At 39.5% G+C, this 23,512-nt stretch overlaps 1 protein-coding gene across 2 annotated transcripts in view; it reads right to left on the bottom strand.

The window, feature by feature from the left end:
- The window catches only part of slc6a11b (solute carrier family 6 member 11b), a 30,467-nt gene extending 7,744 nt beyond the window's left edge, over positions 1 to 22,723 (bottom strand). The window contains exons 1-14 of one of the 2 annotated variants that reach the window (XM_067388781.1): positions 22,567 to 22,723; positions 21,779 to 22,014; positions 21,028 to 21,162; positions 20,762 to 20,902; positions 20,577 to 20,658; positions 19,589 to 19,721; positions 14,010 to 14,144; positions 8,193 to 8,296; positions 6,384 to 6,508; positions 5,128 to 5,240; positions 3,241 to 3,378; positions 1,601 to 1,703; positions 861 to 961; positions 600 to 770 (exon numbers count right to left, since the gene is read on the bottom strand). In XM_067388781.1, coding sequence (XP_067244882.1) covers positions 600 to 770; positions 861 to 961; positions 1,601 to 1,703; positions 3,241 to 3,378; positions 5,128 to 5,240; positions 6,384 to 6,508; positions 8,193 to 8,296; positions 14,010 to 14,144; positions 19,589 to 19,721; positions 20,577 to 20,658; positions 20,762 to 20,902; positions 21,028 to 21,162; positions 21,779 to 22,001 — 1,704 coding nt within the window. In that variant the 5' untranslated portion in view covers positions 22,002 to 22,014; positions 22,567 to 22,723. Of the gene's footprint in view, positions 1 to 599; positions 771 to 860; positions 962 to 1,600; positions 1,704 to 3,240; positions 3,379 to 5,127; positions 5,241 to 6,383; positions 6,509 to 8,192; positions 8,297 to 14,009; positions 14,145 to 19,588; positions 19,722 to 20,576; positions 20,659 to 20,761; positions 20,903 to 21,027; positions 21,163 to 21,778; positions 22,102 to 22,566 lie in introns of those variants that run through there. The other variant, XM_067388782.1, reaches the window with a different exon arrangement.
- Positions 22,724 to 23,512: the final 789 nt, after the last annotated feature.

Here is a 23,512-nt window from a genome sequence, read left to right as displayed (position 1 = left end):
ACGTCAGGGCAGCGCCCGCGTCACGCCCACACTTTGCCATCAATTCTGTGCTACGCTCACTATATCTCTACACTCCGCAGTGCCCAAACTACTTTCATCTTCGGCATGTCACGGCACCTCAAGAGATATGATGTTTTTTTTTTCTCTCAAGTACACACTGAAAAATATTTTCTACCTCCTATCTAAAATCATTGCCAGAAATATGACAGGTTCAGTGGGGTGAATCAAGGACAGTGAAGTGGGTAGGAAATGATGACGCATGTCTTCAGTGATGTTTATCGGGTACAAAGAGCAATGCTGTGTATATGCTAAATAAACGCTAAAGCTAAATAACTGTCAGCATAGCTTGACTCGAAGGTAATAATAACTACAGGAAATCAAATTTCATTTAAACCTGGAAATAGACAGAACCTTTTTGCATTTTGAAAAACTGAAAACAAAGAAACGATATGGAGTGTCTATTTACACTAACTCCACCCACCGTTGTTTGTTCGAGCTAGATAAAACGACAAAAGAAATCTGTCTGATAACAGGATCGGTGGCGTGGACACACACAATGACCAAGTTCAAAAAGCTAGAACTGAAAAAAAGCCTTTTACCTCGCGGAAAGTTCCTTCCGTTTTCCAGATCTGGAATAAGATTCCCAGAGGGATGCAAACCATAGAGGACATGGCCATCATCCAGCCGATCCCATAACCCCAGTCTGGATACGTGTACACATTATTATACTTCAGCGGTTTGTACTTGATCAGGAAAAACAGGAAGATGCCCTGAAAACACAATCATATGACCAAAAGCTTAGCATTTATGACTCATAGACTGTAAATATCTCGACTCTTGGTGCATCAGATTCAACTCACAGCACAGATGCCGGGTGTGAAGTACTTCCAGCACCATTTGATGAAGAAGATGGGCTTGTATCCAATCATGTCCTCAATGTTCAAATAAAACCTGTCACCACCTGAGGATACAGATCAATGATTCTGTTATTCACTTACAATATATCTCCCCAAAAATACACTGTATGTATTTATGAACTACAAATATAAGACTTGAGATGGCTGTATCTCTCTGCTTGAAAACATATTTCACTGATTTGTTACATGCACTATCTGACGCTTGCCAGCAGGTGGCATTACAGTTACAGAAATGTGATAATACTGTGAACATTGACATTAATAATTAAAATAGAAAAGCATCTGCTGGCACAAGTATGTCTAATAATGACATATTCTGATAGATTACAGCTGGTATTGCTAGATCGTGTGACAGAATGTGATATGAAAACTTTTTTGATCTGTGTCCCACTGACAGATATTTTTTCTTGTTTTAACCACAAACTCACTTCATTTTGATGATTTTTTTTTCTTAGGTATTTTGTACTGGAAAATAAGACAAAATTACTGAGGAAGAAAATTGTTTTGCAGTCTAACACTTAACTACCAAGAAATGAAATACCAGATTTGGAAGTTAAGGAGTGAAAACTGCATTAGAGAGCGATTATTTGGCAGAGGATGGTTAGACTATAGATGCTCAGTAAGGAAGATATTCATATTAAGTGGTGAATATTGTTATATTTCCAAACGAAGCAGTGTCTTACCATAGATCCAGCCAATGCAGATGGACTCAAAGATGGCCACAAACAACAAACACATGCCACTGGCTGCATACGAGTCAAAGAGCTGGAACACATACATGCCACCCTAACAGAGCAGAACACACAGTCAGAGGAAACACAGGACAAACATGCAGTACTGTGGCTGTAGCATGATATGTTTACGAATTTTGGGATGTTGCAACAAAAACACTGGATGGAAAAATGGGCCAAGATGCACATAAAAAATACAAAAAACATATGTGCTCAATTGATAATTATTTATCCGATTAGAAGACATGCACATGGACAAACTACCAAAAAAATCCCTCGATGCCCAACAAAAACCTCATCAGAGGTTGTGATTGGATAACTGGACTAACCAGCGGACCAATGGCATCACAGCATCTCAAATGTTGGTTTGGTGGTTCTGAGTCAAAGGCTGTCATCAGAATGATTTGGTTTATTTCCCTCCAGAAGCGCCTCACACGATAATGTTCTCAAACACCAGCATCCGAACGCAAGAGAACATTTTTGTGTTTACTGTGTTTCGTCTGTCGCTCCGAGACCAACTCATTCATGATGGAGGGAAAAAGCCGATTGAAGCAACTTACATTTTGTGCCAATTTCCTGGAAGTGACAGTTTTGTTCTCTTGAACACATGGGACAGAAATGCTGCTTTATTTGCAAATGATTTATGCCATATTCCAATTTTGCACATGTAAGGTGCACCTTGAACACTTTTTTGTTATTCTGGTTGAAACTGTCTTCATATCTTGATAGCAATCAATAATAGAAGTGGTTTAAATGTTAAAAAGTTACGTATATCGTCTGTGGAAGTTTCAAGACCAAAAAAAAAAAAAAAAGAAAGAAATCATTGCACTCCAATCAGCGCTCTGCAGGAAGGGTGTGATCTAATGCTTTCATAGCTAGCCGCTCTGAAATTTCCTACCCTACCTTTAATTTGCAAATGTGGATGGAAACACAGCTAGTGATAATATCAGACAACCATGGTTAAAACCATCCTGAGGATGCTCACATATTCACTGCATTTTATGGATCAATGGTTCACTACTGCCATACAGAAAAGGGCTTTCAAAGCATCTTCATCTCCTTCTCATCCTAGTAACAGTCTGACATTCCACACCGGAGAGGCTTCGTTCCACAGTCGGATGGCTTTATTCATGAAACACAGAGTGAAAGCGTTCACCTGACTGCACATTACTGATGGAGAGCGTCCTCCTGTCTCTGCCTGAATACAGGCCTATTTTTACCCTCACTCCAGTCATAAATGCAAAGCAGGAACCGCAGTAACATGCCAGGTGCTGACACTGCCTTAGTGAAAATACACTACAAATCACGCTTTTGTACACATGAAAAACTGTTTACCAGGATCAAGAGGCATAGGTTAACAATTAACTAAATTAATCCAAGCATGACAAACTAACATGATCATGTTGTCCTTGATGAATAAGACACCTGGATTTATCATTAGCATGTATTATGCTTATTTTATGAGATGAATAATTGTGTCGACGCGGGCTCACAACAAATCTAAGTTCAGCCATCTGGCGAAGATTGTGTCGTACTTATAATACTGACGCCACTGGAAAGAACATGTTTTGAACATAAATGTATGACTTTACCTCTGTTAGCATTATTAGACCCAGGAAGAAGGAGGCCACAGACATTCCCAGGATGAGAAGCTCTCTCCGATAGCCCACGCGGAAGGTTTTGGGATACATGTCAATGATCGCGGTCACAAGACTCTCCACACACACAAACTAGACAGAGAGGAGCGTGACAGGGTTATTATTATTAACTAAAACAAAAAACAGAGAAAAAATATTTCATTACTTAAACGATATACTAAAATAAACTATAAAGACATAAAAAAAAAATAATAATAAAAACTGAATGAAAATGACAAAAAACTAGCAAAATTAGTAAAATGGAATTCAAAATATCAACAAAACTATGAAAGTATATCAGTAATACTAATTTAACGCTGACATGACAATCATTTGCCACAGGATATTTCCCCTCACTACCTTCACTTTTTGAAACGTGTTTCTGTTAACTTTCTTCACAATAACTGACGATTGTTTTGATATTTTGTATATAATACAGTGACATTCTGCAAACAACAACCACATAAACGTTTATGATGGATGGATGTGGACAGAGGCATTTTCTTCAGCTCATACACATTGATCCTGCTCACTGCCATTATAAAGCTTGGATGCGTCAGGATATTTATTAATATAACTCCGATTGTGTTCATCAGAAAGAAGAAAGTCATACACACGGGGATAGCTTGAGGGTGAGTAAAGTATGGGCTAATTTTCAGGGTCTTTAACTACTAGCAATATGTCATCAGCATATAACAGTAATTTATGTTCTCTTTCCCCTGCAAACACACCTTTAATTCTTGGTTCCTCTCTAAACATTGAAGCAAGAGGTTCCAAAACTAATGTAAAAAGTAGTGGACTAAGAGGGCAGCCTTGGCGGGTAGACCTAGACATATTAAAAAAGGATGACATTATTCCATTAGTTATTACAGCTGCTTTAGGATTGGAGTAAAGAATTTTAACCTGAAAACCATATTAAAGCCGAAAAAGAAGAAGAAACCTCCACTCCACCCTATCGAAGGCCTTTTCCGCATCAAGCGATATTGCAGCAATGGGATCTAGATTAGAATTATTCATCCACATGAGATGTAATAGCCTTCTCATATTGTCAGACGAAGATCTATTTTTAATAAAGCCCACCTGATCTCTGTGTATAATTTTAGGTAAAATACTTTCTAATCATGTGGCTAATAATTCTGTTAACACATTACAATCTACATTTAATAAACTTATGGGATGTTAATTAGCATCCATCCTATTTCTATACGGTTTTGGTATGAGTGATATTAAGGCTTCATTTAAACTGTCAGGCAACATGTGACCCCTCCTTGTCTGTGATAGGTGCTATATAAATAAACGAGGACATTGTTCATCATAAGGCTTTGGCCCGAAGCTCCGATGACTCCACTCAATCTCGAACTCCGACCCCGTTAACCCGAGCCTCTCTGACAGGATCTTTTGGACATGCTCGTTCATTTTGCAGCCTGCTTCTTTCCCCTCTTTAAGGCTGATTATTTTGATGTTATTCTGCCTGCTGTGATTTTCTAAATCCTCAGCTTTATTCCAGAATTCGTCCACAAGTTTTGCCATCCTCTCAGTATCATCAGCCAGGCGATTCATTGAATCTTCAACATGCGAGATGCGATTCTCGGTTTCGTCAAATCTGGTGATCAAAACTAATCACCTCTTTAAGTTCTGTAGTAGTCGCTTTAATAGTTATCACATCACTTGCTACCACCTGCAAATTAGCGTTCATTTGACTAATTTCAGCGAAAGATCTTTCAATTTCGGGTTTTGACTGCTAGACGGGGAATCGTTTGCCACCACGTGACTCCGCTTGGGCTAATTTTCACTTGAAAGTGAACTAATCCTTTAAAGGGTAAATATGTGTGCATTTGTCACCTGACTGTCGAGTCCGAGGAAGATGAGCATCATGAAGAAGAGGCAGGCCCACAGCGGAGACCACGGCATCATGGTCACAGCCTTAGGGTATGCTATGAATGCTAGACCAGGACCTGGAATACATTTCACAATAAAATAACTACACTTTCTGATTTTAATTATGCTGGAAAGATGGAAAGTTAATACAAAGTTTATCCCATCGAGGGGTAAAAAGCATGAAAAAGTCCCTCCAGCGGGAGTTCTTCTCTATATCAGTGTCAGTGTTTCTGAACTCTCTGAAACGCCTCCGTCTTGAGATTTCTTCACAATATTCCTCATTTAAATAATTGATATGCAGAATAAAGGGGCGGGGCCTGGTTGAGTTAGTTAGTAGTGTGTTGAAACTGGCGGTTATGGTAAGGGGCGGTACATTTCCCAATCACCAATCACAACGCACTGCTCTAGCCAACCAATCGGAGAACATTGTGCTTTTCAGTATATGAGGAAAATAATCAACATTCAATCTAGTAGAGCACAAAAACAACATCAAGACTTTGTAAAAGAGCATAATAGGTCCTCTTTAATTATCTTAATGATGGTCCTGGTGAAATAGTCTAACGATGCCATGTGGCTTGGCTCTGGTTTTGCAGTACAGAGACACCTGTCCAAAAGTAGCAGGCCAAGAGCAGAGATCACTGTGCCATAACACTAGAGTAATCTGCTGTAATATGAGCTCAGAGCTACTGTTCATTATATACGGTAATGCTGGCTGCAGAAAAATGCCATGAGTGGAGCTAGTAAAAGCTCATTAAATAAGGTTTATGGATTATTTTTTGAAAGAATACACTTGTTTTTTCTATATTGTACAGGAACCGCTTTGAGAACCACTGCTCTAAGATTATGGTTGAGTGGTTCAACAACTGAATGTGTGTTTTTGAATAAACAGCAAATAACATATTTTTTCTTAATAATAATGTTAGCTGGTTTCTGAACCCCTGAAGTGTGTTTCAGTCACTTCTATAGTCAGTCTTGCTCTATTGTAGTAAATAAGTAATGCTGAATTGTTGAATAAGTCATACAATAAAAAGCTTTTCTGAGAAGTGCTTTAATGCAGGAGTCCAAACACACCAGACTTACTGTAGACATCCCACTGTATCTCACTCATACACATATTACTTTTCTGTAGAAATGACCTAAAGCTAATTGGTACGAGGCCAAAACAATTTTTGCATTTTACAAAATGTGAAAAACATTTCCAAATGGAGGTTTTAGCTCACCTGACTCTGCCACTGCCTCTATTGGCACATTCTGTTCATATGCCATGAAGCCCAAGACGGAGAAGATGGCAAATCCTGCCACAAAACTCGTGCCACTGTTCAGACAGCACAGCATGATGCAGTCCCTGCAAACACACACAGCAACTGCACAAATGCAAAAGTATTCACCCCTCTTTAGACTCTCAGCATTGAACCACAGTGGACTGATCAACAGAAAAAAGACTCTTTCATGTTAAAGTGATCTAAAATATTGAAGGATTCGATCAATTCAAAATGAAAATTTCCTGATACTTTACTCACCGCTTTCTTTTTTCACCTTCAGTCAAATAGAAATTAAGGTTTTTGAGGTAAACATTCCAGGATTTTTATCCAAATGTAAGTTTCAGTGCAGCTTCAAAGAGCTCTACATGATCCCAGACGAGGAATAAGAGTCATATCTAGAGAATACATTGGTCATTTTCTAAAAAAACTAAAATTATATACTTTTTAACCACAAATGCTCGTCTTGCACTGCTCTGTGATGCTCCACGCATGACGTAATCATGTTGGAAAGGTCATGCGTGATGTAGGAGGAAGTACCGATCCAGTGTTTACAAAGTGAACGTGCAAAGACTAAGTCAAAAGGCCTTTACAAAAAAAGGTAAAACAACGATGTCGATTTTGAAGTTGGAGGAGAAAATGAGACATCAACATGATTACGTAATGCATAATTTTGGATCGCAGTGCAAGACAAGCATTTGTGGTTAAAAAGTATATACTTTTTGTTTATTTTTTTAGAAAATGACTGATGGTTTCTCTAGATCAGACTCTTATTCCTCGTCTGGGATCATGTAGAGCTCTTTGAAGCTGCACTGAAACTGACATTTGGACCTTCAACCCGATGAACCCCAGTGAAGTCCACTATATGGAGAAATCCTGGAATGTTTTCCTCAAAAACCTCCATTTCTTTTCCACTGAAGAAAGAAAGACATGAACATCTTGGATGACATGGGGGTGAGTAAATTATCAGGAAATTTTCATTCTGAGGTAAACTAATCCTTTAACAAATAATGACAAAATTAATATAATTGATTCCATTCAGCCACATTAATATGACACCGCTCTGGTGCAGCAGTATAAATACACCTCTTGAATTTGGAACATTGCAAAAAATTATGTTATTACTCAGTATTTTTGTTTTCCAGTACAAATATCTAAACATTAGATGACTGAAGGAGATCTGTGAGGGTCGCCAGAAAACCAGAGAGTGAACAAACAGTTGCTCGGCTGCTTTATCAGTCACAGCTTCAATGGAAAGTTTATGAGAAGACATCATTAAATTTCATATCTCAGCAAAAGTTTGCAAGAAGTCATATGTAGGTTTCTATGGTCTGATGAGAGTCAAGTTGATCAAGTCCAGATCTCAATTATGAGTGGACAAGAAAAAGATCTCCATGTAACCTGAGAGAGCTTTAGCAGTTTTGCAAGGAGAATGTAGAATGATTGCAGTGACCAGAGCAAAGCTGACCGATGCAAAGATGTATGCAGACTTGAAGAGGATGAATGATTACTGAATAATACGTGTAGAAGTTTCATTTTGACATGATAGAAACATTTCTGTTGAGTAAAACTGGAGGTTATAGGTCGTACAAAATAAACACAGTAAAACTTAAAGGAGGTTGTAGGCACAACTCTAACTTAGTGTTATTTCATCAAATACGTTTATATGTAATTAGCCCTCTAATAATGATTTGTGTGACACCAGATGTTACTCAAAGCCTTAACAGAGAGTGTGTTTAGACAAAACACGCTGACATGACCAACTCTCACCTGTAGCAGTTGTTGTTGTAGCTGTTGTAGCTGCCGAGAGCCGTCAGACAACCCAGACATATTGCATATGAGAAGAAGATCTGAGTGCCTGCATCCACCCACACCTGCAGCGATCACAAATTAATAACACGACCATAACTGCAGTTATTCTTTGCACTGTCACTGCAAACAATTTTTCACTCTTTGTTACAGTATGTTGCAGCCATCCGCTAAAATCATTTAAGTTCATTTTTTTCCTCTTTAATGTACACACAGCACCCCATATTGACAGAAAAACACAGAATTGTTGAATTTTTGCAGATTTATTAAAAAGGAAGAACTGAAATATCACATGGTCCTAAGTATGCAGACCCTTTGCTCAGTATTTAGTAGAAGCACCCTTTTGATCTAATACAGCCATGAGTCTTTTTGGGAAAGATGCAACAAGTTTTTCACACCTGGATTTGGGGATCCTCTGCCATTCCTCCTTGCAGATCCTCTCCAGTTCTGTCAGGTTGGATGGTAAACGTTGGTGGACAGACATTTTTAGGTCTCTGCAGAGATGCTCAATTGGGTTTAAGTCAGGGCTCTGGCTGGGCCATTCAAGAACAGTCACGGAGTTGTTGTGAAGCCACTCCTTCGTTATTTTAGCTGTGTGCTTAGGGTCATTGTCTTGTTGGAAGGTAAACCTTCAGCCCAGTCTGAGGTCCTGAGCACTCTGGAGAAGGTTTTCGTCCAGGATATCCCTGTACTTGGCCGCATTCATCTTTCCCTCGACTGCAACCAGTCGTCCTGTCCCTGCAGCTGAAAAACCCCCCCACAGCATGATGCTGCCACCACCATGCTTCACTGTTGGGACTGTATTGAACAGGTGATGAGCAGTGCCTGGTTTTCTCCACACATACCGCTTAGAATTAAGGCCAAACGGTTCTATCTTGGTCTCATCAGACCAGAGAATATTATTTCTCACCATCTTGGCAAACTCCATGCGGGCTTTCATGTGTCTTGCACTGAGGAGAGGCTTCCGTCGGGCCACTCTGTCATAAAGCCCCGACTGGTGGAGGGCTGCAGTGATGGTTGACTTTCTACAACTTTCTCCCATCTCCTGACTGCAGCTCTGGAGCTCAGCCACAGTGATCTTTGGGTTCTTCTTTACCTCTCTCACCAAGGCTCTTCTCCCCCGATAGCTCAGTTTGGCCGGACGGCCAGCTCTAGGAAGGGTTCTGGTCATCCCAAACGTCTTCCATTTAAGGATTATGGAGGCCACTGTGCGCTTAGGAACCTTAAGTGCAGCAGAAATGTTTTCGTAACCTTGGCCAGATCTGTGCCTTGCCACAATTCTGTCTCTGAGCTCTTCAGGCAGTTCCTTTGACCTCATGATTCTCATTTGCTCTGACATGCACTGTGGGCTGTAAGGTCTTATATATACAGGTGTGTGGCTTTCCTAATCAAGTCCAATCAGTATAATCAAACACAGCTGGACTCAAATGAAGGTGTAGAACCATCTCAAGGATGATCAGAAGAAATGGACAGCACCTGAGTTAAATATATGAGTGTCACAGCAAAGGGTCTGAATACTGAGGACCATGTGATATTTCAGTTTTTCTTTTTTAATAAATCTGCAAAAATGTCAACAATTCTGTGTTTTTCTGTCAATATGGGGTGCTGTGTGTACATTAATGAGGAAAAAATGAACTTAAATGATTTTAGCAAATGCCTGCAATATAACAAAGAGTGAAAAATTTAAGGGGGTCTGAATACTTTCTGTACCCACTGTATATTACATCTTGTGAAAGGGGCATTATAGGTCCCTTTAAAACACAAGATAAGCATTGCAGTGTTATCTCTGGGACAAAGTAAAACAAAAGATACATTTATGACATTTAAGTTAGGTTTTCATGGGCAACAGAAAGCGTCACGCTCCCACCTACATCAATGCACACAACAGTCACTGACTTTCAGGAACAGCTATTTTCAAGGAAAAGGGGCTTCTGATTCTGATGCAAGATTCTCTCACCTGCAACAAGATAAAATGTTCTCGTTGCGCTCAAACGCTCTGAATAGAGTCATTCTGCCCCATAGAGGGAGAAAAGTGTAAAAATGTGGCCATAGGGGATCCATGTGAGCCGGTGGAAAATAAGCCAGCACCTCTTTAAAACGCTCTCACATAACCATTGAGCCACTAATCTCCTTTACTGGGAAAACAATTGACAACTCACAGTATTTGCTTCCTCCAGCGGGTAACCAGGGTAACCCCTCTGACCTCACAAACACAGAGCAACTTCCCTCCAAGAACATCCAGTCTATGGGGACGGTCATTTACGTCTTTTCTGTTTAACATTCGGCCGGTGCGAATGCTCTGGTTTGGCATTACTCGGACACAACGCTACATTCTTTAAAAGCTGCTTATTGATGTTGTGGCTAATTTGGAGGTTTGTTTTGTCTTGTTTTGGCCAGGAAATGCATCCTAAAGAAACATTTTGATTGCAAACTCGTCTCTGGTCATTATTTCCAAATCTTCCAAAAAACGCAACTTGTCGTTCATTACGGTTCTAACACTAGATAGTCATCAATGAGGGGGGGGGGATGCTAAATGCATTTAATAAAATGCAACTAGTTAAGTCAGTAAAATAAAGACACTAAAAGGACTTATTCACTTAAAAAAAGGATGAAATGCTTCCTTTTTTTTTGTTGATGTCAAAGGCTTTGCGTCCAACATTATGGTGTTTTGGCACAAATTCATCTCTCACTCAGAATCAAGCCAAATCGCACAGATGCCACCATGGACTGGTTGTTTGGTGTCTATGCACTTCAGGACAATATTAGTCAACTCCAATGATGCTATTTGTCCTACACATTAGAAAACACCCAAAAGTTGATTTTGTCCAAATCAGGCATACTTTCATAGTCTCTGTTCTCTAAACATGCAGAGATGGAAACTCTCTGGCACAGAAAACTGAATTGCGTGGTGGGATTGTGAAGGAAGATGGTGAATAAAACAACGAAGCATAGAGAATGTGAACAGACCTCTTATTGTGTAGCATGAAAGCTAATTAAACATTGGTGTCGGAGGCGCCCCCGTCGCCAAACAGCAGCCCTTTATCACCCTTTCTCTTTCTCCGCGTTTCCTTTATGTCGCTCGCTCTCTCAGGCTATCGATGCTACTTCACATACATTCCTTCGGTCCTGCTTTCTGTTCACTGGGATGATGAAACGGTGGAGCATGACACACTGATCTCCACATCTGATGTTCAGCCATGTGTGGGCATCTTGTAATCCCACCAAATGACCTGACAGTTCCCTGCTTCCTTTTTAAATGTCATTCTAAATCTGTTAGATTAGGAAAAATGGTGCAAGATGGTGCATGATAGATAGTATTTCCCTTGCAAAGTGTAAATAGTTGTTATTTACTGTATACTTGGAGCAAATAATGGCAGATACTATTTGCACCTCATTGTATTATAGTATATTATAAAACAGTATGCAATAATAACAACATATTCAGTGTAGGCTATATTATATTTATTAAAATCATAAATGGATGCTGCATTATTAGGACATTACTTGTAAATAAACACTTTATTCCCACTTTTAAACACTCGTTAGGCACTTTATTTATTAATATTTTCTTAATTTTTATTTTAAATAAATGTTACTCCATGCTGATATGCGATGGCAAAAGAGGGAAGAATGAGTTTGGTAAAAGACAGATTCGACCTCGGGTCGGTCGCGTGACACATCAATAGCTAGCACCGCCCGATACTCTCCACACCACTGATCCTGTTATCGGACAGGTTTCCTTTGAAATGGTGTCTGGCGGAGTTAGTGTAAAGAGCCTCTGCCAACAAGCCTTCCTATTTGCACTTGTAAATAGACTCTCTGAACAAATTTAATTTTTAATTACCAGATTTCTTTACATTTTTCATGATAACAAGTTTGGGGACTTTAGGAGGTTTGAATTGTAGATGTTGTGGTTATCTGTGTAAGTTCGGTCTAGGCAAAACCCATTCTATATATATGTAAGAGAAAATGTACATTGGGATGGTGATTATCCCAAAATAGACCCTTTTCACATTTATGGGATTCTCTGAAGCAGAAGTCCTCATAGTTGGGTAAAATTCTATAGTGGTGAATGAGAGAATACATTAAATATATTTTTTGTGTTTCCATTTGCTCAAATAGCAAAAGAAAAACTCCACAATAGTGTTTTCACAACTTTCAAAAAGAGGAAAAAATAGATAGCGATTGATAACAGCAGTCAGAAGAGAGAAAGATGTCATTTTTACCATCACTCTCATAGCCGCTGTATTAGAAACACCCTCACAGCAGCTATTTTTATTTTTGTAATTTAATGCAAAGGTAATATAATTATACGTATAGTGTTATAAATATACATATGTTTTTGAAAAAAAATGAAAACTTTGCAGGATTTACAATATTGATGATTGTTAAAATGCATCTAGTCTATAGTGTGACAGACAGCGTATCAGGGTAATAGAAAAGCAAAAGTTGTCCTTGTATCACACTGGAGTTTTATATCAGGGGAAACCGGATTCTGAAGGTACCCTAAAATCTGGTGGTGATTTTTTGTAACCTAAAGGGAACATCCTGAGCCATGGCCAAAGCTAACAATCAACTGGGACAAAAACACCTCAATTCACCTTCAGAAAAACAAACATGTCAGCTCAAATACAAGGCAGATTTTCACACTCATTTAGGAGAATCAGCAAATAGAGTCACAGTTGAGACAACAGTCTAAAGAAAGCAATCTGAAAGGGTTTACTGATTGGCTTAATGAGACGATCTGAATCTCAAACCGCAGCTTTTTTAGTCTCAGATTTCTGCTCAGGAGATCAAATCTTCTTTTTAATTAATTTATTTTATTTTTAATTAATTTATTGATTTATTTTGAGGTTCCTGTATTATTATTATTTTTTATTTTTTTTTTGGTAAACTATTCCGCTATTTTATGCATCTCATAAAATAGTAAAATGAATACCATTTAAAATGTATACTTGTGTTACTTATAACTCCAGCTGTATTAAATCTATCCATCTCTGGTTTCACTGTCATATGTTAAGGTAAATTAAACTTTCAGGCACTAAATTTCTCTTTCATAAATGTCAAAACCTGCTACATCTGATAATATAATTGAGCACAAAGTCTGCATGTTTCTCAAGGGATTTTATAAAAGTAAGATGGTTGGACCTCAGACTTGGGCAGTCTGGGGACATGTGCATCTCTGAGAAAGAAATACATTACCGATGTAAAACAACTGCACAAATATTTCATAATGAGTATAGTATTTTCGTTTACAGTAGTAAAACTACAATACTAATGTCTTATTTTTCTTTCCAGAAGCTTTTATTTTGGCGTAAACTGTGACAGCAGGTTTACAAACGCTTCTCATTACAAATCCAATGAAATGCTGTAATCATCATCCACGAAGACGGTGGAAATTATTTGAATGTGAAAATAAAAGCACAACTGGTGCACGTTGCTTTCCAAAATGCATGTTACACTCGCAACACATACAAAGATGGAGTTAGCAGCAGAGACTATGAACCAAGCCGCTCTGAGATGCTGAAAACACCGGCAGATCATGATCTGCAAGTACACAAGAACACAGTGCCACGCTTCGCTCTGAAACATCCAGCGCAACAGACTATACTTATTCAATTCATTTCACAATTTGACAAGTGCACTGAGAATTGGAATCTGGTGAAATTTAAATTCACTATTCTCTTTCTGGTTGACTGTTGCTAAAGAAGGTGCATATGAAAAAATGTGTGTTAAATCCATTAAAAGTGCAGTGACACTGAAAAATACTGTTCATACCTGAGGGTCTGACAGACGAGAGATATCAGGGTACAGGTAGAACTTAATTCCATTAGCAGCTCCTGGCAATGTGATTCCTCGAAGAAGAAGGATCAACAGCATGAAATAAGGAAAGGTTGCAGTGACATACACCACCTGCAAAGGGAAAAGCATGAATAATAGTCAACAAGCTGCACCAACTAATTGTTCACATTCTACTGCGTACTATCATTTAGATACAATTGAGGTAATTGGAGATGCTGAATCTATCCAGACTGGTGCAAGAAATCACCAAAAAGTGTATATTTACACAGAGAAAAACAAAAAAGAACAAAAAAGAATACATTTTGCCCTTTTACATTCAACATCAGTTTATAGTGACGATCTGACCTGCTCCCAAAAAGGACAAAAAAACGGCATAAAGAACAATTAAAGTACTCTATTTGACTATAATCATAATTTCATCACTCGATCTAGTGATCACTGTGGCACTTATATATCTGCTACACAAAATAAATACAATATAGCTAGATCTGGAGGGCTCATTTATAGGAAGTCGAATTTTATGTTCAGAAAGGAAATGACGCATTCTTCAGAGGTCCAAAAACGGACATGGTGATGGAAAAAATATGAAATGGCAGGAAAAGAATAATTCAATAATTAATAATTATACATTTGAGTAATTATATTGTATATAATTTGCATGCACCTTTATTTTTATAGTGCTTTATACAATACAGATAGTTTCAAAGTAGCTTTACAGTGATCAACAAGAAAATAATGATTCAATAATGCAAACATAGTTCAATTTGTCTGAAAAGCAGCTCTAAAAAAAAGTATTGTTGTTCAGCTGAATTCAGTTCAGCATTGATTCCGTTCCATTGTAAAAGATCATCAATTATTAAAGTGGTTAAATTCGGCTATATATAAAAAAAAGGCTCAGTCGGGGGTTCAGTTCTCCCCTGGACAATGAACGAATACAGCATGATTATGATATATTTCATAATATTTCATCCAGCTGCTTAAAGATCAGATTTATGACACCGGTATGGAGACAAAGCAGGCCATCGGGGTCTGAGCTGAACTTGTCTGGTTCTCGTGTTTGTGTTGAAAACAAGATTGTTCCAGAATTTAGGCACTAAATAGGAAAAGGATATACCACCTGCAGTCAATTTTGATATTCTAGATATTATCAATTGACCTGAATTTTGAGATCGCAATAGATGTAAAAGACTATAATGCGTTAAGAGCTCACTCAAGTACTGAGGAGCAAAACTATTTTGAGCTTGCTAAGCAGTTAGCAAGATTTTAAAATGTATATGATGTTTAATAGGGAGCCAAGGCAGTGTCGACAGAACTGGGGTAATATGGTCATACTTCCTGGTTCTAGTAAGAACTCTAGCTGCTGCGTTTTGGACCAGCTGGAGTTTGTTTATTAAGCATGCAGGGCAACCACCCAGTAGAGCATTACAGTAATCTGAGGCCATGAATGCATTAACCAACTTTTCTGCATCTGACATAGATATGTCTTAATTCTGATATATTTTTAAGATAAAAAAGCATTTTACAAATGCTAGAATTGTTGCTTTCAAATGAAAGATTGCTATCAAAAAACACACCCTGGTTCCTAACTGACAATAAAGATGTAACAGAACATCCATCAAGTGTTAAAGAGTATTCGAGGTTATTACATGTGGAGGTTTTTGTTCCAATATTTAAAACCTTTATTTTTTCAGAATTAGTAATAGGAAATTACTAGTCATCCGATTTTTTATATCAGCTATGCATTCCGTTAGTTTTGTGAATTGGTATATTTTCATCAGGCAAAGAAATATAAAAATATAAAGTATCATCAGTGTAACAGTGAAAACTAATGCCATGCTTCCAAATCTCCCAAGGGTAGCATGTACAGGGTGAAAAGCAACGGTCCTAGTACTGAGCCTTGTGGTACTCCGTAATGAACTTGTATGGACTTTCTGTGTATAGGAAGCGGAGATACTGACCACACATTTTACAAGATAAGATATTTGTCAATGACGCTCAGGATCTGTTGCGCACCAAATCCTCCGGCACTGTCCTGTCAGTCATCTTTCCTTACTATCTTCATGTGATAAGTGAAATCTGATGAACTGTAATGTGACCAACTACCGCAGCAAGGCTAATTATGTCCCTTTAGGTGCTCTGTAGAATGCGTTATTAATTGTACAGCACATCCCTCATTTATATCAACATTATACTGTATATTACCCAGCCCTAAAACTGCTCTATGTTTTTAAAGCTGCTTTGAAACGATGCATGTTGTGAAATGTGCTTGTACAAATTAATTTTGATGACAAGTTAGAAGATTACATTGTTCTTTGTAGTTTTCAAATCATTTTGCATATGCAAACACATGCATTGTGTTCACTATGATGCACATGAGAACCAGTGAAGTGTGGCATTATTATTTTTTTTTAATCTGGCATAATCTTAATCTGTAAAAATGAGTTGCCTTTTGGAAAATGGCTTAAATGGCTTGTGAATAGTGTTTTGTCCTTTTTTTGGTCGCTGTGAATGTCATGGTATGGAAAACTGTGTGAAGATTCTTCAAAATTTCTCCTTTTGTGTTCCACAGAAAAAAACTGATCGCATACACATCTAGAAAATGTTCATTTTTGAACTATTCCTTTAAAAGTAAGTTAATGGGGCAAACTGTCTGTGATCTGAAGCCCAAACACATTTTGTGACGGGCTATCATGTGCAAATCAGATGTCTTACTAGTATACCTTTCAAAGAAAGGGATTCGAGCGAATGAATGAGTGAGCGAATGAAGCAGTGCACTTAACGTGAAGGGGTTACGGAATGCTCTGAGGGTCTGCCAGAGGGGGCAGGTACTCTCCCAAAGCCTTAATTGGGCGCCGATTGAACGAGTTACTCTCAGGGGGAGGAAGGGATGCAGGTCTGAGCCAGAGGTTTTGATGGAGAAAACACTCAACAGAGCAACACAGCACATCAAAAAGACAAAAATAGAATAGCCAGGCCACCATCATGTTGTGACTTGTCAACATGATGTTCACAGTCTTGAATTATTACCAAGTCTCAACCAACCAGTGTAAGAGCTTTGTCTCCCAAGACACACAGAGGCTCGAATCCTAAACGCAATCAGACCAACAGCATTATGAGATCACGGCATGATTCTTCTCCGCTATACATTCAAGTTCGAGAACATAAAATGCTTTTGGAAAATAGCATTCATGGTCCACAGAAATGAGTTCAACATTTTGAAGCTCTTTCAATCCCGTGAACAAAACCACCCTTGGGGGCGGCACTAGGTTCTTGTTCCTCTGGCACCCGGTCAAGACCATGCGAGGACAAGACAGGGTTTGGACACAAAAGCTTCTACCCTGTTTCCCTCCAGAAGGAGCCCAACTGGGTTGAATTGGCAGTGTGGGAAAATGCGTGGCACAGAAACTGACAATTGCTGATGACTTCAATCTGACCTGGGTAATTTACTGTACCAAACGACAACAAACGCATCTTCAGGTTAATTAACAAAATTTTGAGACACTTCAGAGTTAATAAATTGGAGTCTTTTAAAATGCTTCTTTGACAAAATCAATCACTCTTTCTCATCTGTGGCTAAATGTATTGAACTGCAATGTGAGAATCAACGTGCTTTTTCGTAACGTTTCTTAACCAAGTAATCGGGTGGAATAAACAGACCGACTGTGTTAATCGGAGATCTGTAAGAGTTTGACAAAGGATATCCTTTAATCCCGGTGCACCTCACAGTATGAGCATGGCAAAGCTTGTCCACCTCACTAATTCACACTCTTTTCAATTAGTCTTGTAAAATGATTACATATCCATATCCAAAAACCATGGCCACTGCAATGAGCGAATCCCCCACTAGGCTTTCGGATGCATGCGTGTGGTTTTTCTCAATGAATGGACCAATGTCTAAACTCGCCGTGAGACTTTGACGCACGCTGACTTTCTCCCACTCTCCCAGGTCAAACATTTAAGCCCCACATTCACAGGTCAGTCAGCCCCATGCCATAAATCTACCGCTGGCTTATGGGAGAATCACAAACAGCCACAAAAGACCAGCAGTGAACAGCTTAGCAAATGTTCTGAATGCTGCAATCTGTATAGCGGTCAAAGGAAAGGAAGAAAGCAGTTTGCTATCCGCCAGACATAATTCCTCACAGAAGGGAAGAGGCGAGCGGAGGAACTCTGCATGCTCCTCATGAACGCTCCACTTTCCCCCTGTGAATACAGAAATCAATCTTGGACAGGCTGCTAAAGCCTCGCCATGAAGGAGCATTCTTTCCCCTTGCTTCACGGCCAAACAAAAGCCACTTCAGGAGATATAGGCCTTGCTGCCGAGCTTTTCTCCTGGACCTGTACAATGTGAACCCATTTATTTTTCCCCACACATCCCTCTTCCTTTCTTTCCACTTTCTTTCTGGCTCATTGAGTCCGTTAGACTTTCTTAAAGGCTGCTGGAAGAATAGAATCCAGAGGAAGGCTAGTGACTGAGTTGCAGAGATTGGCAGAGGGACACAGGCCCTCATAATGCAATGGATTGTGGGTACAAGGCGACGGTAGAGGAAGGCCAGAGCTGCTTTTCGCTGTCCAGACACAGGAATAATGCAAACTGTTTGTTTTCCAAAGGCACTTTTTCACAGTAGTTTGGTTTGAGTTTACCAATAAACCATTTGGTTATTGTGAGGATGCACCTTTGTTCACCTACGTTTCCGTTCGGTTTCTGGAAGGCTGCCGATTTCTGTTCAATGGCCTTTTTGATGCCTGCCTGTCTGATATGCGAGTCAGTAGTTTTGACAGCTGGCATTCTCTCAATATATGTCTAAAGCCTCAAAGTGCAATTGTGCCCTCAAAGATTTAACACTTTATGTGCAGATAATGTTTCAAATCACTGGATCCACACTGTAGCTGGACATTCCCACATACCGTATGAGCGTTCCACATGTCAGAGTTGCACTGGTGACATCTCACCCAATTGACCCTTTGACAAGCGATCTAACCAATCATAACGCCAAATCTGCCATTTTGTCCGACAAAGCAGTCAGGAGTTAGAAGATTAACCTCGGTGGACTTGAACTTGAAAAATGCTGTGTATTTACATCTTTCTGCGTTCCTTCTGATGTTCATTCATGTTTATTTGATGCTATAAATTAACTAGTGGGAAGAGATGATCGGTTCACAGCGATCTGTTATGAAACACATTAAAAAGACACAAAATGGTTTTTATTGTTCAAATTTCTTCAGTTTGAAAGCTTTGTTTAATATCATAAGTAACCTGCTCGGTCTTGTCTGCCGTGTTGTCAGTATCCTCTTTGCTCTGCGATGTATTTTTCACTGCGTGTGGCGTGACAGCGCCATGGCTTGTCAGACAAAGCAACAGTAACTAAGGGGGGGCGGGTCTTTGCGAAGGGTCAATTGCTTCCGTGCTGAATTGACTGCATGACATTAGGGTGCTAAGTTCTCCTATTCATCCAAGTCTCTCATTGAGACATCTCCAACTCGGCCTCTCACTCTTTGGTTAACATCTACACACATTCAACACCATTTCTGGTCACTGGACCTTTTGTTTTTACCTTTCCAGTTGATTTTGGACCTTTCCAAATGCAGAAATAGCATATGATCCAGGCTAAAAGTAGACAGATAGCGAGTTCCCAGCGAAGGCCGCCAACTTCTTCAATTCCAGAGGATATCTTGAGAACACGGCGTCTAGACGGGGAGAAAATTCTGAAATTAACAACTTTTCTAGCAGGCAAGCAACACATGAACACAAGTTCATATGAGCAGGTTTTTCAAGTTGGCTCTAAACTGGACTAAATTCGACACTTTCTGATGCACACAATGTACAATGACCCCAAACCAGGTACAATGATATCCATCAAACGTCCAAGAACCTCTCTACCAACCAACTCTACATGCCCAACTATTTGTCCTAACTTTAAGGTGGTCTAAAGTTTTGTTTAACGTTGACTGGTTGTGACGCAATGAATTGCAAGTTTGCCACAATTCTCTTTCTTGCACTGCCATTTATCATCTTTGACATGTTCTTGGGTGACATCCACTGCCTAAGTCATGCCCCCTTTGAACAAACCTTCACCATTCAACCTCAGAACTGACAGCTTCTGTGCCTCTCAGTGCTACAGGCCCACATGCTCAATGTGTGAGACATGCGAGAACTGTCTGACTGCTTCCTCTGTATTTGGCCTTGAATATGAAACTGTGAGGAAAAATACAAGCCAACTATGGCCAAATTTGTGTCCATACCATTCCTAGCTGTGCAAGTGCCCTTTTGATGCTTGTTGACAACAGCAAAGCAAAAAGAATGACAAATTATCAGTGAAAAAGGTTATGGATTTCCATTGGTAATAAGCAGTAGTCGACTGCTCTGCAGATGAACTATGCCAAAAGTTGCCTGGAAAGCCAGTGTGTCACTGTGCATGTTAATTATTTGCGAACTGCTGGTGATCCCAGAGTTTTCGGTTGAATTCATAGCCTGAATTCCTGCTGATGTTTCTAGACAGTACTATGTATGTAATGCTACTAAACAGTCAGAATCATACTCACTCCCAAAACTCTATGACTGGTGATGTGGAATATGGGTTGGTGAAGTTGGCAATGCTTTCGTTGTTAAAATCCACACAGTTTTCTAGAAGGCAATTGTTGAAACAATTTGTCAGTTTTTCAATCATGCATTAAAATTTTGCACTTAATTCTTAGAAATGCTTTCTTGAATCCTCAAATGTACCAACCCGTGTTCCAGTAGTGACCACACGACGCCCAGGGCAGCTCTGTTGTAAAGCAGTTGAACAGGTAGAAAATGGCCCAGGCCAATATAACCACATAATAAACATTCAGGTGGGCTTCGATGACTTGGGTCGCATAACCAATGCCTAAAAGAGGACACACCATGCAAACCATGCAGTTTAACATCCCTTTTTGTCTAATTCACTGTTGGTGCATATTCAGTGCAATGAGTAGGAATGTAATCATGAGAAAAATAAGCACTAGGCCTTACCTTCAAAGAGTGGGCATACTTTTCGCCAACATGTGATGCCCCCTTCACTAGTGAACTGACCTAGTGCTGTTTCCAAGAAGAAGACTGGGATCCCACAGCAGACGAAGAAGATGACATAAGGCACAAAGAAAGCACCTAAAACAGACACATACAGTCACACCTCTCAACCCACGAGAACCATCACATTCATTTAACAAATTCATGACTAACAGTAACCTACAGAAACAATCAGTGTGTGTTGTTGACAGGAAATCATAAAATCGGTTCATTTGTTTTTCAAACTCTAAGGTGTCATATTCAATTAAGACATATTTGAGAGGTTCCATTAGCTGCTGGATGTTTCGCAGGCTGTGTGGTTTTAATCGTGCATTGTGTGCTTCTATGAATTATCTTGTACTGCTTTTGCACTGTTGGATCAGCTGCATGCTTAAGTACAAAAACGGCTGCATGTTGTTATAATCCATAGCCTTATATATTTTTATAGTTATGATCATGTTTACTTATAGTTATTTTAACCAATGTGCCATCTAGCAAAACTTGGAAGCAAACTTAAAAGCATGGGTGGACAAATAATTAAATAGTTTTGGATGGACTTAGAGGGATGGACCAAGACCTTAGAGTTTTAGGTTTTAAAAAAAGGGGCAAGAAGAAATGTCAGTTGCATAAATAGGAAGCATGAAAAACCCCATCAGCCTTTGACAGGAGTTGGTGAAGTGTGTCATTGAATGGGAATGAATGCATAATCTCTTACCTCCGCCGTTCTTGTAACACAGATATGGGAACCTCCAAACGTTGCCAAGCCCGATAATCTCTCCAGCCACTGACAGCACAAACTCAATCTTATTATTCCACTGCCCTCTCTCATTCACTACCTTCTTATCATTGCTGCGCACTGCGCTCGGGTTCGACGCTTCGGGGTCCATCGTATCATCTGCTTTTCCATTTATTATGGGAATCGTCTTTTCGGCTGTCATGACGTTCTACAGCCTGAAACATATGGATTACACCTGTAGCTGAATCATGGAACCATTTCATTTCAAAGCACCGACGCGCCAGGGCCCGTTCGCACGGGACGCCTTCTTGCGTTCGAATGCAGGAGCGCCATATGGAACAGAACGCTGGGGGCGCGTTTTTACATGAGCACAAAAGGAACAAGCCTGCGTTATATTGTGTCTTGCCGTGTCAAGTTAACGAAGTTAAAGTTTAAACGCGCGTTCTGTTCAACATTCCATTGTTAATGAGTGCAACTACGCGTCCCGTGTGAACTGATTCTAATTGACTCTTTATTTAAATGCCATTGAAATGCAATTGTAGAGCGTTCCGCGTTGACGCGTCACGTCTTGGTTATAACGCAAGCGTTCCAGATTGTCGCGTCGCGTCTTTCTTGATTTGTTCTGTGTGTTTTGGCTATTGTGCACGGTGCGTTACTGGATTAAACTGCAGGAAAGGTACACAGTGTCACCGACAGTAATTTAGGTAATCATCTCAGAGCAAACCCCACTCACTCCCATCATTGTGATTGAGCTGAAGCTCACTTACCGGTATAGGTGGCACAGTGAACCTCCTCAGATCACCCAATAACCACCTGCTTTGAGGGCTGCTTCAGTCTGAACCCGTTTGATAGAAAACAAAACAAGACAAAAAGAAGAAAAGTGAAAATCCCTGATGGATGTCACAGTGTTGTGACTGTGGCAGTGAGCAGCTCACTACTGCTGTGATCAGAGCTCAGATCTGATCTCCACCGCCTCTCACTGGAAGAGAGCCATGAGTCCACAGTACAGCTCACACCTCCTCAAACACTACACACACACCAACTGTGTGTTTGTAAACTCCTGTTCAACAGTGGGTTGCATTTGTAAAATTATATTTGTCATTTTTGGACTCAAGATAATATTATTCATTGGTTGCGCTATTATTGTTATTTTATTTTATTATCATCTTTATTTTTGTCTCAAGATATAAATGAAGGATTTTATCATTAACCCGCTTTTTAATGATAAACTACAAAATCTAATCTAGATGTAATCACTTATGGAAGAATTAGTAAGGGTTCTGCTGCATTTTAGCTGTCTGTCATTTTGAATATTATTAGCTCCTTGTGTTTTATATTTTATCATACAAATATTGTGGCACTGATGGATTTAGAATTGCACTGAATCATTGAACTTAAATTGCTACAGTCATTGTACTGAAATGGTGTATTACTGCCTTGACATAGTCTGGTGATTCTCGAGAACAACTAGCCTCAAGCTGTAAAAGGCTTTCTCTACACAGCTTAATGAGTCTCATGGATTTTTTTTGCTCGGATGGCGGGAGCTCTTAGCTCCCCTAGTGTTCTGAGCAGCATGGAAAAGACTGACCCACTCACTATACACCCCTCAATTAAGGGTCAGTTGTCATTTTAACCTGAAAGAAGCAGGACGCTGCATAGAGAGAGGCCACCAAAGATGCTGGCAAGAGCTCTCTTGAGACTCTATTAGCTGAT

The sequence above is a fragment of the Chanodichthys erythropterus genome, chromosome 6, assembly GCF_024489055.1.
Source record: "Chanodichthys erythropterus isolate Z2021 chromosome 6, ASM2448905v1, whole genome shotgun sequence".
In the NCBI taxonomy this organism is placed as follows: Eukaryota; Metazoa; Chordata; class Actinopteri; order Cypriniformes; family Xenocyprididae; genus Chanodichthys; species Chanodichthys erythropterus.
Note: the sequence above shows the minus strand (reverse complement) of the source record. Positions and strands in the feature narration are given on the sequence as shown.